The sequence below is a fragment of the Perognathus longimembris genome, chromosome 15, assembly GCF_023159225.1.
Source record: "Perognathus longimembris pacificus isolate PPM17 chromosome 15, ASM2315922v1, whole genome shotgun sequence".
Lineage (NCBI taxonomy): Eukaryota > Metazoa > Chordata > Mammalia > Rodentia > Heteromyidae > Perognathus > Perognathus longimembris.
Genome location: NC_063175.1, coordinates 41,363,548 through 41,379,343, shown reverse-complemented (window position 1 = coordinate 41,379,343; position 15,796 = coordinate 41,363,548). Strand labels below are relative to the sequence as shown.

Sequence of the window (15,796 nt, the reverse complement as noted above, 5' to 3'; positions counted from 1 at the left end):
GATGTACAGAGAGGTTACAGTTTCATACGTAGACATTGGATACATTTCTATTTTTTTCAAATTTTTATTATCAAGCTGATGTACAGAGAGGTTACAGTTTCATACGTTAGGCATTGGATCCATTTCTTGTACTGTTTGTTACCTTGTCCCTCATTCCCCCTCCCCCCTCTCCCTTTCCCCCCCATGAATTGTTCAGTTCATTTACACCAAACAGTTTTGCAAGTATTGCTTTTGTAGTTGTTTGTCTTTTTTTACCCTGTGTCTCTCGATTTTGGTATTCCCTTTTAATTTCCTACTTCTAATACCAGTATACACGGTTTCCAATATACTCAGATAAGATACAGAGATAGTGTAGGTACAACACAGGAAGGGGATACAAGAAGATCATCAATAATAGAAGCTACAGTTACACATAGCACGTTGAAAGTAGTTACAACAGTGATATAACAATCGTTTCTATAACATGGAGTTCATTTCACTTAGCATCATCTTTTGTGTTCATAAGGGTATAGCTATTGGGCTTCTAGCCCATTTTCTTTTTCTAGAAATGGAATAAGAGTTGCTACTTGTATCTCAAAGGAATTGTGATGTTCAAACATGATGGTTGTCAAGTTCTTCAAACAATAAACCAATTGGTTTTCATTACCTGTAGAGCAAGCATGGAAAAAGTCCTTGACCATATAGATTTGATTCCAAATGAATGGGTTCTACAACTAGCTAATCACTTTGGGCCACATTTTTTTTTTGCATTTAAAAAGAAAGGAAAAAATTATGTCAACCCTTGTTACTGCCCTCCGAGCTGTGGCTTTATTTGAAACAAGTTTTCCAAAGACTAAGTTCATCCAGATATGGTCAAGGGTTATCCTTGAGGCCTTTTGAGATCAGATTTCTGGCAGCAGCCACCAGTTTACGTGGAAGTCGTCCTGTGGAGGAAGAAAAGTCATGGAGTAAGTGTGGGATGTTTACCTAGAACTACAGGTGCCCACTTCATGTTAAAGAGAGGTTTCTAAACTTTTCTTCCCCAGCTGGTTTTGAATTGAGATCCTCCCCTTCCCAGCTTCCAAGTAGCTAGAATTATAGGCATGAGTTAGCAGTACTCAGCCCTCAATGTTTTTGTTGTCGTTGTTTGTTTTGAGACAATACTGCTCTGCAGGTGAGGCAGATCTTTCCTCAGCCTCTTGAGTGCTTAGGGTTACAGGTGTTGACTGCCATACCCTACTCATGGAACTTGAATTTTAATGAAAGGTTTTCTCTCCTTTCTTGTAAACGCTATTGAAATAAAATATATTAAAAAAACTTGTCTAAAATGTACAATGTGAGGTATTATCACATACTGAGGGAGCCATTTCACCACCGCCCAAGTAAACACCAGAAATGTCCCTTCTGGGTTCTTACAGTCACTATACCTTACCCAAAGTAAAGCTAACTTGTAATACAATTGCCCATCCTTGCCTCTTTTAGAAGTTTCCGTAAGTAGAAGAACTTTGAATGCATTCTTATGTTCATATTTATAGTGGGGATTGGGTTTGGGTTATAGGTGAAATTTAGTTTTGCTACCTGTTGCAGGGGAGAGGCAATAGGCTCCTGACTACTGTTTGACTTCCTGTCCTTGAGCTTTTGTTTGCCAAAATGCCTTTCTTGGACTGCAAGTGTCTCTCCAGAAGTTGCATCATTTCAAAATAAAGATTGAACTCATCATAAACATTTTTGTATACTTATCTGACTTTTCCTGAGAGGCAAGAAGCAGCCAGGGTGATAATTCTGGTATCTGGATATGGAGAGTAGTGGGTAAAATTCCAAGTTGTGCCTGCTCAAGGCCAGTTAGTAGAAGGATGCCAGGAGCTATTGAAGGTCATTTGTTGGCCAACTTAAGGATTTAATCTTACCTATCCAACTGGAGGGTCCCTTTGCTTATTTCTAGGATAAGCTGTGTTGTAGTAGGGACAGGCAGAGATGGATGCTTGATTTGCACTGGAAAGTTGTGAAGGGTGAGATGGCTGATGAATGGGCACTCTGATCTCTCTGTATAGTCTGTGTATCTCATACTTTGGGATGGTCTGGAGAATTGGCTCTGTGGATGTCTTGGAATCTGAGTATGTCCTTGGTTAGAATACCAGTATACTTGTCTTTATTTCCTTAGTGTAGAAGGGTGTTAACTGCCCAACTATAAGGAGATGACTCTTTTGCTTGGAATGAATGCATTAAAAAATTCCTTTTATTTCCTTTCTCCCCCCAACACTATTGATGTAAGTTAGACATTCCTCAAGTCTAGTGCCACTCTTGGGGTGTTTGGCGTCAGTGGGAATACTGCAGGCTTGTCCATTGCAACCTGACTACTTAAGTGCTTAGCTCGTAATTAAGCTCATTTGCCATTTTGTTCCCACAGGCTGGGGAAAGATTTTGACTTTCTCCCAAGTGTTTTCTGTTAGTAATGAATGGGTTCTGCATCTGGCTAAAGATCACTCTCTGCCACATCTTTGGCAATTAAAAAGGAAGAAAGGAAACGTTATGCCAACCCTTCTTATTGCCCTCCCAGCTGTGGCTTTATTTGAGACAGGTTCTCAAAGAATGAGCTCATCCAGATGTGGTCATGGGGTATTCTTGAGGCCTTTGGAGATCAGATTGCAATTTGTAGTCAGACTTGCTGAATCAAAGTCCACCCTTCTTATGGTCTCACCACACCCACGCCTTGGCCTGTGATGTGCATTTACTGGTAGAGCTTCGTGATTCCCTGATACTAAACTTTTGAAGAGGGCAGTGGTGGCAGGAAATAGTGCCAAGAGCTGGAAGTCTCTGGCCCATAGTTTTCCTTCAGGCTCCTTGGGAAAGATTCAAAGTCACTCACGTCTTATTTGTAAGGACTTAGCTTTTCTGACTCATGTTTCTCTCTTTGCTTTTACTACCTACATTCTTGAGCCTAAAAGCCTGGAGTCTTTCATCTCTCTTGAGAAACTCAGAATCCTGTGGGTAGATAAGAACAAATCTCTCTCATGTGTAGAGAGATCTAGTCTTGCACTGCCATTGCTGAATAGCCTTGGGCAGGGAAAGACAAGCCTATGAGCTATAGGGTGCAGAATTCACAGAAACAAGAACATGAATGCTTTACTGGCAGACTTATGAGGGTTCAATGGCTGTGGGGGCTGATGCATAGTAATGCACACGTTGGTCTCTTTCTATAACTTGTTGCCAAGAAGAAAAGTGATAGACTAATTTCCAGTGTGGAATTAGAGATGCCTCTCATGAGTATGAACTTTTCCTATGACTCCTTCACTATCCAATAGATGCTTAAAACTTGGATTACTGGGGGTATGAGGGACAAGGTAACAAACAGTACAAGAAATGTATCCAATGTCTAACGTATGAAACTGTAACCTCTCTGTACATCAGTTTTATAATAAAAACTTAAACTTGGATTACTGTGTGTGCCAGGGCACAGAGGAAATACTTTCTTTCATTCTCTACTCTGTCTCCTTTTTTCCTTTGAATTCCTCCCAGAGCCTTAGGATCCAGAGAGTTCTCTCCTTTGCATACTAGCCCAAGAATTAGGAGAACTGGAATGTTACCGTTCCATCCAGAAGTGAAGCATGTAAATAGGCTATTCTAGCTTCAATGAGTTCTCCCTGACAAATTCCCAAGTGCCCGCCATACACCAGGCACTGTTCTTGGCATAGGAGATGAAACAGTAAACGTGACTCTTTCCTTCTTGAGTTTACATTTAGGGGCAGGAAATGAACCTGATGAATCCAGACAATTGCAATGAAGAAAATAGGGCAGGGAAGCCCGCTGCTGGTGGCTGTAATCCTACCTATTCAGGTGGCTGAGATCTGGAAGATCAAATTAAAAGCCACCCTGGATAGAAAATAACTAGCAAAAACCTGGGCCAGAAGCACTAATCAAGTGGCAGAGTGCCAACTGAGCTAGCAAGTGTAAGGCCCTGACTTCAAACCCCAGTATCTCAATAAGAAAGAAAGGAAGGGAAGGGGAGGGGAAGGGAGGAGAGGGGAGGGGAGGGAGAAACAGAGACAGAGACAGAGATAGGGAGATAGAAACAGAGAAACAGAAAGAAAGTGATTAAGAGGCCTATTTTCATGTGTGTTTGCTGGTCCTGGGGTTTGAACTCAGGGCCTGGATGGTGTCCCTGAATCTTTTTTGCTCAAGGCGAGCACTTTGCCACTTGAACCGTAGCTCCACTTCTCTCTTTTTGGTGGTTAATTGAAGATTGGAGTCCCACAGACTTTTCTGCCTGAGCTGAGCTTTAAATCATGATCCTCAGATCTCAGCCTCCTGAGTAGCTAGGATTGCAGCGTGTGCTACTGGCGCCTGGCAGTACTAGTTGTTTGTACTAATTGGTTACGAATGGCTCCTGAAGAAGATGGCATCTTAGCTGACATTTTCATGCTGGGGTGGGGGAGTCCAAAAGAAATACCTGGGAGAGGATGAAGTTGAGTCATGAAATCAAAGGCTTCAAGGGGAGAAAAGGAAATAGGTATAGCTATTATTGGCCCATATGGATGAAGAGAGGAGAGTGGAGAGAACATGTAGGACTTTGGAGCTTACACCAGAGCTTAGATTCCATTGCTGCAGTGGAAGATTGTAAACCGGGAAATGAGAGGGTCCTTTCAAGAAGACACTGGATGCTGTTCAGAACTAGTCTGCGGTGAGTGGAGGAAGCAGAGGCTAAGCAAGATATTCAGGCTAGAAGGGACAGGCGACTGGAGAAGTGACAGACCCAGTAAGTCCTTTGGAGATAGAGCTGAGAGTATGAGGAGAAAATTAGAAGCCAGGCTAATTTCTCAGCTTCTTGCTTGAGCGACCAACTAGATTAGGAAAGAATGACGTAGGAAGACTAGGAGAGAAGAGACGGGTGAAAGGTAGGCAAGAACTCAGGCATTCACTTTTGACATTTTAAACTTTTTACTATAAAAAAATAGACTCTGGTGAGCTGAATTAATGAATGAATGTGGATCTCAGTGGTCAGGTCGGGCTGAGTCATATCGGTGAAAGTTAGTGGCCCCATGGCTGAACAAGATATTAAGACTACAGAGGACATGCAGCAAAGAGGAGGACTAAGTGAGAAAGAGGAACCTGTGAACTGAATGGTGTCCATTATGGATGGGGGAGCCCAGGGCTGTGTGTGAGAGAGCTGGGTTGTTCTGGAAACCTGGTTTTAATGGTGATCCCTTAATGATCCTAAATTCGCTTCCCTGCAATTTTGTTTGCTTACTTTCCAGAGGCTCTTTTCCTATCTTTCCAGTTCCATAGTGCGCACAGAGAATTGGCGAGTGATTAAGTAGATATAAATTATGCACTGGTCTGCTCTTGATTTTTAATGTTTTCAGTTCTGCCATCTGGGTACCCCTCCCATGGTTCCAGGCTTCAGTTGTAGGTGCCAAGAATAGCAATGGTGACACTTTGTTTTTGTGATGATGTGTGATCTTTTGTTCTTGTTGTTGTTGTTGGCTGTGGGGCTTGAACTCGGGGGTCTGAGTGCTGCCCCTGAGCTCTTTTACTCAAGGCTAGGATTCTTCCACTTTGAGCCATAGCTCCATTTCCGGTTTTTAGATGGTTAATTGGAGTTTTGTAGACTTTCCTTCCCATGCTGACTTTGAACTGCTATCCTCAGATCTCAGCCTCTGAGGTAGCGAGGATTGCAGGCACGAACCACCAGGGCCTGGAAGACAGGCATCTGATCCTTTTAAACATCTCTCTTTTGTACTATTCCCTCAATGGCCCATGAACTTCCTCTGGCTTCTTCCTAACAAAGGGTTTTGTGAAACTTGTAGTGATGCTAGGATGAGACTCTAGCCTGCCTTTTGAACTCACCTCTCCTCATTCTTCTCCACAAAGCCCTGGCTTCACCCAAACTGTCTGCAACACTTCTGTACACTGCTGCCTGGACCATCAGACTTATTCCACTCCTGCTTCTGCTCACACCAGTCAGGTTCTCTCCTAGGGCTTCCTGCATGGCCTCCTCCAAAGAATGGGAGCCGGCCCATTCATTGTTCAGCATCTCTCCCAGCTGGTATTACTGTTAGCTCCCCAGGGGGAAAAAGACGTTATAGACCTGTAGGGGGCATCATTATAGGCCCATATGTGGTGGTGGTGTTTAGTGTCTGACTGGAGTCGGTTTCTTTTGATGCCCTTGTGAGTTAGACAGCTCCTGTGAATGAGGAAAGTGAGAAAGAATGGGTGGGCAGTTTATGCCAGGAACACAGCAGTTAGCGATGAGCCTGGGATGAATATTCATTCACATCACTCACTCCTGTTTCCAGCTCACCCAACACACCCTGTGCACAATACCCCTCCTTCATTGTGGGCCTCTGTTCCATCAGGGGATTTTGTCCCCCACTGCAGGTATTTGGCAGGCTTTGGTTTGGATCCCTGAAGCTTCAGAGTCTCATCTTGCTTCTATCCTTCTTGGTCAAAGGGAAATGTTAAATGTTGTTTAACTATTCTCTTTTTCTTTTTGGTTAATGGTTCCTGGTGATGGAGGTGGTGAGTGCATTCTTTCCCACCATTTCCCCTTTGACATTCACAGCGCCTCTCCTTCCTAGCATTAGTTCCCACAGGGCTAACATCAGTGTTTCTCTGGGGCCCGTGGAGAGCTTTTGAAGGGATTCCCCATGGAGTCGCCAGGGCCCAGCGATGCCATCAGAGACCATCGTGGCATCTGGTTCCTGTCCACTTCCCTTTAGCCCAAGCCTTGTGGGTTGCTTGCCTCCAGTGATAGAAGATGAGATGGGTGGGCTGTGTGACACGGAGTATTCTAGAAGTCAGCTATGGATTTGTCCCTTGTTGTTAGCAGAAACCAGGCAGGAACCTAAAGCAGCAGAATGTCTTTTGGACTCTCTCCTGTAGCCGTTAGACTGGTGCTAAAAATCGTGCTTTTGATAGTCTTCTCTTTAGTTTTACAGAAACATCAAAGAATGCATTTACCTAATACATGATTGCCACAAAGCCTTGAGTGTGCAGGTTCCAGAAGTTTCCCAGAGCCAGAAGGTCTAACAGATAAGACCCCACAGGAGCCTTGGCTGTGCAAGCAGCAGAAAGAAATGCAGCATCATCAAACTCCATACTGAGACTTGGGGACAAAGCTGCTGGTCCTCGTGGCCAGATGTTCTGGAGCTGGTGACAGCCCTGCACTGATGGGTCATTTAGATAATGCTATATTTAGCATTTCTGGTGGGAGAGAGGCTGAAGTTTCTTGCTATGGGAAGCAAGAATCCTCAATGCTAGAGAGTGTGTGTATGCATTCATCCATTCAGCCAGCACTGAAGCACTTTCCTCTGTGCATGGGACGCAAAGATGAATTATGCGTTAATTACTACCCGAGAGAATGGAGGGCTGAGAAACATCTATGCAAGTGAACATCAAGGCTTTGGTAGAGAAATCAAAGATGAGAAATCAAGATGGGGCCAGTGTGAACAGAAAGGCTTGACACAGGAAGCCACATTTCAGCTGACCCTCAGAGAAGTAGCCTCACAGGGGGAAGGTGAGAGGAAGAGAGACATTCGAGGCAGAGAGAAGTGGAAGCCAAAGGTATGCAGACATGCTCTCGAAAATACTTGAACATAGATTGGTGTGGCTAGAGAAGAGGAATAGTGGGCACAAAGGAATGTGGCCAGAAGAATCATTTGCCCTAGATTGTGAACAGTCTTGCCTTGAATTTGATCCTATAAATGAACTGGACATGTGTACGACAAAAGAGTGATGCTGAAGGATGAAGTATTTTGTGGATTTAAATTGTTTCCCAACATTTAAGAGGATGTGTCTTATTTTTTTCTGGATGGAATTATTAATATTCTGGGTTTTTTTTGCTTTTTTTTTTTTTTGGACTCAGGGCTTGAGCACTGTCCCTGGCTTCTTTTTGCTCAAGGCTAGCACTCTGCCACTTGAGCCACAGCTCCACTTCTGGCCATTTTCTATATATGTGGTGCTGGGGAATCGAACCCAGGGCTTCATGTACATGAGGCAAGCACTCTGCCACTAGGCCATATTCCCAGCCTAATTTAATGTTCTCTAAGTAGTTGTGCAAAGGTTTTACCATTTATCATGTCATTTTATAAGTACAGCATCTTGATCAGTATCACCCTTCTGATCATTCTCCCCTCTCCCTCCCAATCCTACCCCTCCTCTCAAGTTTCTTAGTTTCATAGGAGATGTAGTGAATATTATGACTGTACTCTCCCCACCTTCCTCTCTTGATGTGTCTACCCTCCTCTCTGTGACAGCCTCCCCCACAGAATTCAATTTCTTATAAACTGGGTACTGGTAACATTGGGGGCTGGATAACGTGTGTGTGTGTGTGTGTGTGTGTGTGTGTGTGTGTGTGTGTGTGTGTGTGTGTAGAGGCTTTGCTGTGTGGGATAGGATGTTTAGTAGCACCTCTAAGTCTGCCTATTGCTTGGCAGTAGCACCCCACCCTCCTGTCACTGTTCTTTAAGGTAGAGAATGGGATGTTGGGAAGTGGTAGGGAAAGTTTGCTGGTATTTTGGTGGTTGACAGTGTAGTTTACATTAGCAGTTAAAACTAACTCTCTACGTATGGAGGTTCTGTGTCTGACACAAGCAGATGGTGGATCTCACGGGAGAAGGATGATCAGTAAATGGCCTGTTGAAAACACTCAGTGGTGACTTTTTAGCCTGAACTTCTTTTCCTTCCCTTTCTGGATTCTAGGGCACAGTGTGCTCTTGGCCTAGGTGCCTGTTCTCAGTCTCACAGCTTCCTCATCACTAGGTGGATGGCTGGATTAACCAGCTTGATAAAATGGCCAGTTTCCCAGTATACCAGGCACGTCCTGCCCTTCCCTTGTCACTGGAGGACATACTGCGCACTCTGCTAACTACACCTGCATGGCAGTAAATTTTACCTCCAGCTCCACAGAGATGTGATTCTTTATTAGTTGAGATTCAGATTTAGAATGTGGATTAAGATGGGATTGTGACTGGCGATAGAATCAGATAGCACAGTGAGCTGGCTCTTTTCTCCAAAGGCCGAGGTTGAGAATGTGATGCCATGAAGATGAAGACAGCAAATGTGAAAGAAAAAAAGAAAAAAGAAGATTGTGATAGACAGTTCCAGATATCTGTAGGTGGATTTGCCTTTTGGTATAATTGACTTGTTCCACTGCCGTGATAGGAAGTACTAGATTTTTATCATGACTTTGCTACCTAACTATGTAGAATGAAACTTCTTTGCTTTTCTTCTGTCCTTCACCCCTGCAGGTTCCAGGTTTGAGAGGCTGTTCCAATCTGTGGGACTATTAGGGTTTGCTCTGGCTTTCTGATTATCCTGGTTTGCTTTCATTTAAGGAAGAACCTGGAGCAGGGCGGGGAGGGAGCTGGGTTGGATGGCAGGCAACATTTGATGGAGTTTTTACTTGGTGCAGTGAGCCGTGCACAGTTTGCATAGGATTCCTCCGACAATAAATTCTAGGGAACTGCTCCTGAAGAGCATTGGAGGACTGGGAAGGTATCAATAATTCAGAAAGCTTTTGTGGGGGATGAATAAAGAGGGAGATTAGAAAGCTTGGATTATTGCTAAAGGGAGGAGGGGGAGGAGGAGGAGGAGGAAAAGGAGGAAGTAACTCAGTAAATAAAGCAAGGGACCTGGAGGTACCCAAGATACCTTGTGCACACATCCTTGATCATTGACTGTGGGACACTCGTGGAGGGTTCTCTATGTAGAATCAGCCCAGGCCCTGAGTTCCTGCACAGGAATGATAAGTACACAGCACTTGCTGTGCTAAGTGTTTTGTCTACATTACTTAATCCTAGCAAACTCCCATAGAGCAGACTCCTTCCACTTCCAGATGAGGAAGTTGAGCCTCAGAACTTAGAACCTAATCAGCTGATGGGATTTGGGAATGGGAACTACTCTTAGTTGTTTTTTGACCTCCTTGTCGCTTGTCTCCCACAGTGGGAGTCCAGTAAGTGGGAAAGGAAGATGACTGGCAGCTGAACCGTGGGCACTTCTTGACACTGACCTCCAAAATTAATCATCTCTGGCTTTCAGATGTAGTTGGTGTCTGGGCCATGGAGCCAGTCTTCAGATGTCAGTAAATGTGGGAATGATTGGGAAAAGTTCTGCTCAGTGGAAGTAAAAGGCCTAATTTTTCTTCTGCAAAGTTAGCAGAATTTGGAAGACAATGGAATGTGTCCCCCTTTGTGCAGACCGTGCCAGGCAGGGTGCTTGCATTATTTTCAAACGCAGTACCTGCCAGGTACTCAGCAGCTGGGCAGGCTGCCATTGTGGTAGCACTGAAATTAAACCACAGGCTTAGTCTGGATAGGTGCTCCCTCCCTCCCCTCCTCCCTCCCTCCCCCTCCCTCTCCCTCCCTCCTCCCTCCCTCCTCTATGGAGTTATTGCTTTAGTAGGTGAAGCTTCAAACTGGATGCACTTACACCAAAGGGAATACATGACTTAGGACATTCTTAGTGTGTGCATAACCTCCTTGAAGAAGCAAACATGAATATCTCCATTTTTGAGGAGTCTCATATTGGCATAGAGGGTTTTCCAAGCCTCTTACCATTGGATTCTCAAGCTCTCCCTTCTGTCACTTTGTATCTGGACCTGAGGCTCCAGCCAAGATGGGGAAAGTGGCTTCTTTGCTGGGTCTGATGCCCAGGCTTGGCTTGGCTCCGTTTCCCCTAGAAACTCACTGTCCAGTTATCCATTTCTTTGCTGGTAGCTTTTGTCTCTAATGAGACACCGAATGGCTAAGCTCAGACTGGTCCTGGCTGGGAAAGCTCAGCGGCTTCTGTGCCCCTTGAGGGGTGGATGTCAGTGAACACATACCTCTATCTTCCCCAGTGATCTTAAGCAAGAATTCCTGTCTTGAGGTAGTGCCTGCCGACTGCATTTTCTGTTCTGTTAGGAGCTCTCCTCACCTGCACTTGATGAGAGCCCCAGTAACAGTTACATAGCATAGACTGGAGTGCCCACTAGCCTGTGGGCATGGAGTTAGTGCTAAGGATGCAGCAGTGAACAAATCTGCATCACATAGCATTTCTGCTCTTGGTTCCCAAAACACAGGCAAGGATGAGTAAGTAAATGATCTGGGCAGCCACCAAGATGGGCCTTGGAGTCTCTTTTTGTCCCTTTGCAGGTAACTCAGTCCAGGCTGCCTTGCTTTAGGCAAGGCTTCATTGCAACTAAAACTTTAATCTGTCTGATACTTATCACAGAAAGTGCCTGCTGGTTTCTCTTGGCCTGCCATTGCAAATGGACATTTGCATCGTTTTCATTTTTTAATGTGTAATTACACAACATTTTATCTGTTTAGAATACATATTCAGCAGGACCGAGGCTGCTCTAAGAAAATCCTATTTCTCCAAGAGGGTTGGACAGTGGAAGGATTAAGAGTGTTAGTCTGAGATCTTTGTTCTAGTTCTGTCTCTCCACTCAGCTCTTGGCAAGCAGAGACATTGTCAAGCACTTGGTTTCTCCTGTATAAAGAAGGAATGATAGCCCTGCTCACCTTAATTCAGTTTTGAATTTAAGTTGAAATAATTACTGTACTTAATATTACTTATGCTTGTATATGAGGTTATAAAGGACGCTTTTAATAATGCCAGGGAATTAATGGTTCAACTGCCCCTATTTTGTTCCCTAAGTTTCACCTGTGCACTAAGGCTACTATGAAAAACTGGTTTTATTATGACATTCAACATGTGGAAAAGAAAAGTGGTGTTTTTTCCCCCAAGTTATTATTGTTGGTATAGTGCTCTGTTGTTTGCTCCTAGAGATTTAATCTTATTCAATTGTGGGATGTGGATGCTGATACTTTTGTTTGTAAAGATCTGTAGCTAATTGTTATGCCAGCCAGAATCTCTTCTCTCAGTGTTTGGAGTGTTTGGATCCAACTACTCAAGGCAAGGTTTGGCTACCTAAATATTAGAACCAGCAGGACATTAAAAGTATTGCAGTTGATGGGTGCTGGTGGTTCATTCTTATAATCTTAGCTACTCAGGAGGCTGAGATCTGAGGATTGCCATTCAATGCCAACCCAGGCAGGAAAGTTTGTGAGACTCTTACCTCTAATTAACCACCAGAAAACCAGAAGTGGCGCTGTGGCAGAGTGGTCAACTAGCCTTGAACAGAAAAGTCCAGAGATAGTGCCCAGGCACTGAGTTCAAGCCCATAACTGACCCCCTCCCCCCCGAAAAAAGTATTACAGTACTTCTTATTTTCCCATTCCCTTAATCCTGTCCAGACTCCCACGAGGACCATACTTTCTAGTTGCTCATGTGCTCTGCCTCTGGGCTCTGTTTTAACTATTGGGACCCTTCATGAAGTAGGCATAACTTTTATCCCTTTGTTCAACTGAGGAAACTGAGGCTCAGATCCATGCCTCAACTTTACTCAAGCTGATAATGAAATCTCATCAAAGCTGACCAAGCCTGTTAACTTAACCCTGAACTATAGTACCTGGGATTTATACAAATACGTTAGTAGTGTGTTCTTCTGGACAGTGTCTTTGCTTTCTGCCTGGGGCTTCTGGGCAGAGAATACTGCAAACTGGGGCACAGAGACCTTTAGGCACCACAGGGCCCACGATGTCCTTTTAGTCAGCTATGCAGTTGAGCCACCTGCACTGCTGGTTCTCCACCTGCGGGCACATGTGGTTTAAGTGGGGAGCTTCAGAAACATTGCCTGGTCCCCGCCCTAGAGATCAATATAAGTCATCAGGTATTGCCTGGCATGGGAAAGAATAAGGGCTCCCCAGGGATTGTATTGTCATAGACAGTCATCCCTCTAGCTGAATGAGGGGCTTCTGGGGAAGACAAGAGGAAGGAAGGGGGCTGGGAGGGGGCTAAAACAACAGTTGAGTGCAAATGCATGTGTGGCGGGCCTCTGCTTTCACTACTAACTATATGCAGCTCTTTTTTGATAATTTAGGTCAGACTGGCTGTTTCATTTATGTCCACATGATAGGGATAAGCATTATTCAAACAGGATAGAGACAAGTAGTGTAGCCCTCTACTTGGGTTTTATGAATGAGTTTGGCTTTTAAGTTGTCTGCTAATAGAAAAGCTGGAGGGAGTCAGATTTGCAGGAAGGAATTCATTTCAGGTGAGAGAAAATTAAGAGGCAACTCAGAATCTCTCTGGAGAGTTTCCATTTGGCTTATAAAATGATAGCCATGTGTCACCACAGGCTGACATTAGAAGCGCATGCAGAAGAAGGCATGTGAACAACATGCTCTTTGTGTCTTCTGCAAACCAGCAGTGTGTGTTGTGTTGGCTTTTAGCAAAAAGCACATAGGATTAGCCATTTCAAAGTGAAGAGCTCACAATGTTGTATAGTTACAACCTCAGTCTGCTTACCAGACATTTTCATCACCCTAAGAGGGAGCTCTTCCCCTCTGAACCTTCCTTCCCCCTCACTTGTCTCTCCCTTCCTACTTGTGTGTCTGTCTGCTTGGCTATTTCTCTTGCACAGATCATTTATTGCTTTCTACTAAACCATAAAAAGAGCCATGCATCTTCCTTGAGGTGGTGGTAGGGAGAGGGTTAGGAGATAGTTCGCAAAACCAGAATGCAAAATTTGATCATCATTAAAATAACCTTGTAACCTTGGACATAGTACAAAAACTATGTCTGTGATAAGCATATCTGTAATAAGCATGATGCTGAGTGAATATCCCTGTAAGTAATTTGTAGTACCTCTGAACTGAGAATCCATGAAGTAAGATGAACAGCATTCAGGAAGCACAGAGGGCTGCTACCATTCTGTTTACACAGTGAGCTGCAATAAGCTCAATGTGTGTCTACATGCATTGTCATTGTGGAGACTGAAGAAATGTGTAGCAGCATCTACATAGACAGGTATGTGGTAGGTGTCGAATATTTACTTGAGTTGAGCATAAAGCTTGCTTGAGCAGATTGACATTCCCTATGTCTGTCTAAAAGTTATACAAGAATTTGGCTACTAAACTTTCCTCTTTCTGTGTTGGCATTGATTTGACACATTGAAAGCCATTGTTCTCCTTAGGAATTGGTCATACCACCTACTTACATTACATTTTTATAGGGATTATTTGCCAATCTATCATTAGGTATAAGCCAGGTGTCCCATAAGTTCTGTTCATCAATCCTGTCCCCAGTGACTGTTTAGTGACCATCTGTTCTCTCTCTCTCTCTCTCTCTCTCTCTCTCTGTGTGTGTGTGTGTGTGTGTGTGTGTGTGTGTGTGTGTGTGTGTGTGTGTGTGTGTACTGGTACTGGGGCTTAACTCAAGGCTTGGACACTGTCCCTCAGCATTTTCACTGGAGGCTGGTATTCTGCCACTTGAGCCACAGCTCTGCTTTCGGCTTTTCCATGGAAGTATGAGAGTCTCAGACTTTCCTGTCTGGGCCACAAACTGCAGTCCTCAGATCTCAGCCGCTGGGGTTAGCTAGGATTACAGGCACCTGGCATCTCTAGCAGTATTTTAATTCCACTGATTTGTCATGTTGTCTTACAAATCTACAGGATACCATCTTTATCAGTCCTATGAGTTACTTATCTGTTACAGCACTGGATGGCAGGATATCTTGAGACAAGGGGAAAAATATGAACACATTGCTTTAAAACTTCGCTGGCCAAGACCCTTCCTAGATACTCATATGTATTTTGAAAACTCACTGCTTCGCATTTTTCTTTTTAAAAAATTATTTTCAAGTAGTTGTACAAAGGAGTTGTCATTTACCAAAGCAGTTTATGAATATGATCTATCTTGATCAATGTCACCCCTTTCAACATTCTCAGTCATCCCTCCCCTCCACATCCCTTCCCTCACTCTTCTTAATTGTTTAGGATGTACACTGGATTCTTGGCTGCGTTCTCCCTCTCTTCTTCATTTGTCCACCTTTGTCCCCACCCCACCCCTTTCAAGTACTTGCTTCCCGGTGTTTTATTTTGCTGAACTTTGACTTTACCTTCCTAAGGAATTACACCAATTGAGTGTGATTGTTGCACTTCAGTTAATGCATTTGCACACACGTGCATACCACCCAGTATATTTACTTATAAGTTTATAAGTTCAATCTAGCTTCCCCATATAAGGGAAAACATGTATCTTTTGTCTCACTGGGCCTGATTTCCTTTAACATTATTTTTCCCCCCAAGTCTTTCCATTGCTTTACAATTTTGTATTAAGTCTCTTCGCTTCTCATTTTTCAGTACACGAGGGTCTGGATCCCCGATCCAGATGAAGTATGGCGCTCAGCTGAACTAACCAAGAACTACAAAGAAGGAGAGAAGAGCCTCCAGCTCAAACTGGAAGATGAGACGGTGAGTGCCGGTTGGGGTGGGGAGCTGAGGCATGTCGTGATCGGGACGCAGTGTTTTATGTGCACTGAAGGTTTTCTTGGCCATTGAAGCTGTTGATGATCTATGTGAAAGTGCTAAACCATGAGGCCACTCTGTGGCTGTCACATGAGAAACAAGTGCCCACCGAGTGACCCTGGTGGCGGAGGCAAGAATCTTCTGTATCTGTGGGGCATGTGGGAGGTGATTGACCATAAAGAACAGTTCATGGGTTCTTGAGCACGGACCCATCTGCAGTGGGATCCTGGCTCAGTCATTATTGGCTTTGTAACCCTAGACAAGTAAGCACTTTTTTTGTGCCTTTTGGATGCCTCCAACTGATAGAGGTCAGCTTTTACAGAACTATTTGGGGGAATAGAATTGGTTAAGATGTAACAAGTCTTCAAGATTGTACTTGGCAAGTAGGATCTTCATATATGTAGAGAGCTGTGTGTGTATGTGTGTGTGTGTGTGTGTGTTGGCACTGAGGCTTGAACTCAGGGCTT

At 44.0% G+C, this 15,796-nt stretch overlaps 1 protein-coding gene across 2 annotated transcripts in view; it reads left to right on the top strand.

Moving 5' to 3' along the window:
• Positions 1-15,796, top strand: part of Myo5b (myosin VB) — a 281,784-nt gene that overhangs the window by 97,688 nt on the left and 168,300 nt on the right. For both annotated transcript variants that reach the window (XM_048363621.1, XM_048363620.1), the window contains exon 2: positions 15,165-15,275. In XM_048363621.1, coding sequence (XP_048219578.1) covers positions 15,165-15,275 — 111 coding nt within the window. The remainder of the gene's footprint in view (positions 1-15,164; positions 15,276-15,796) is intronic.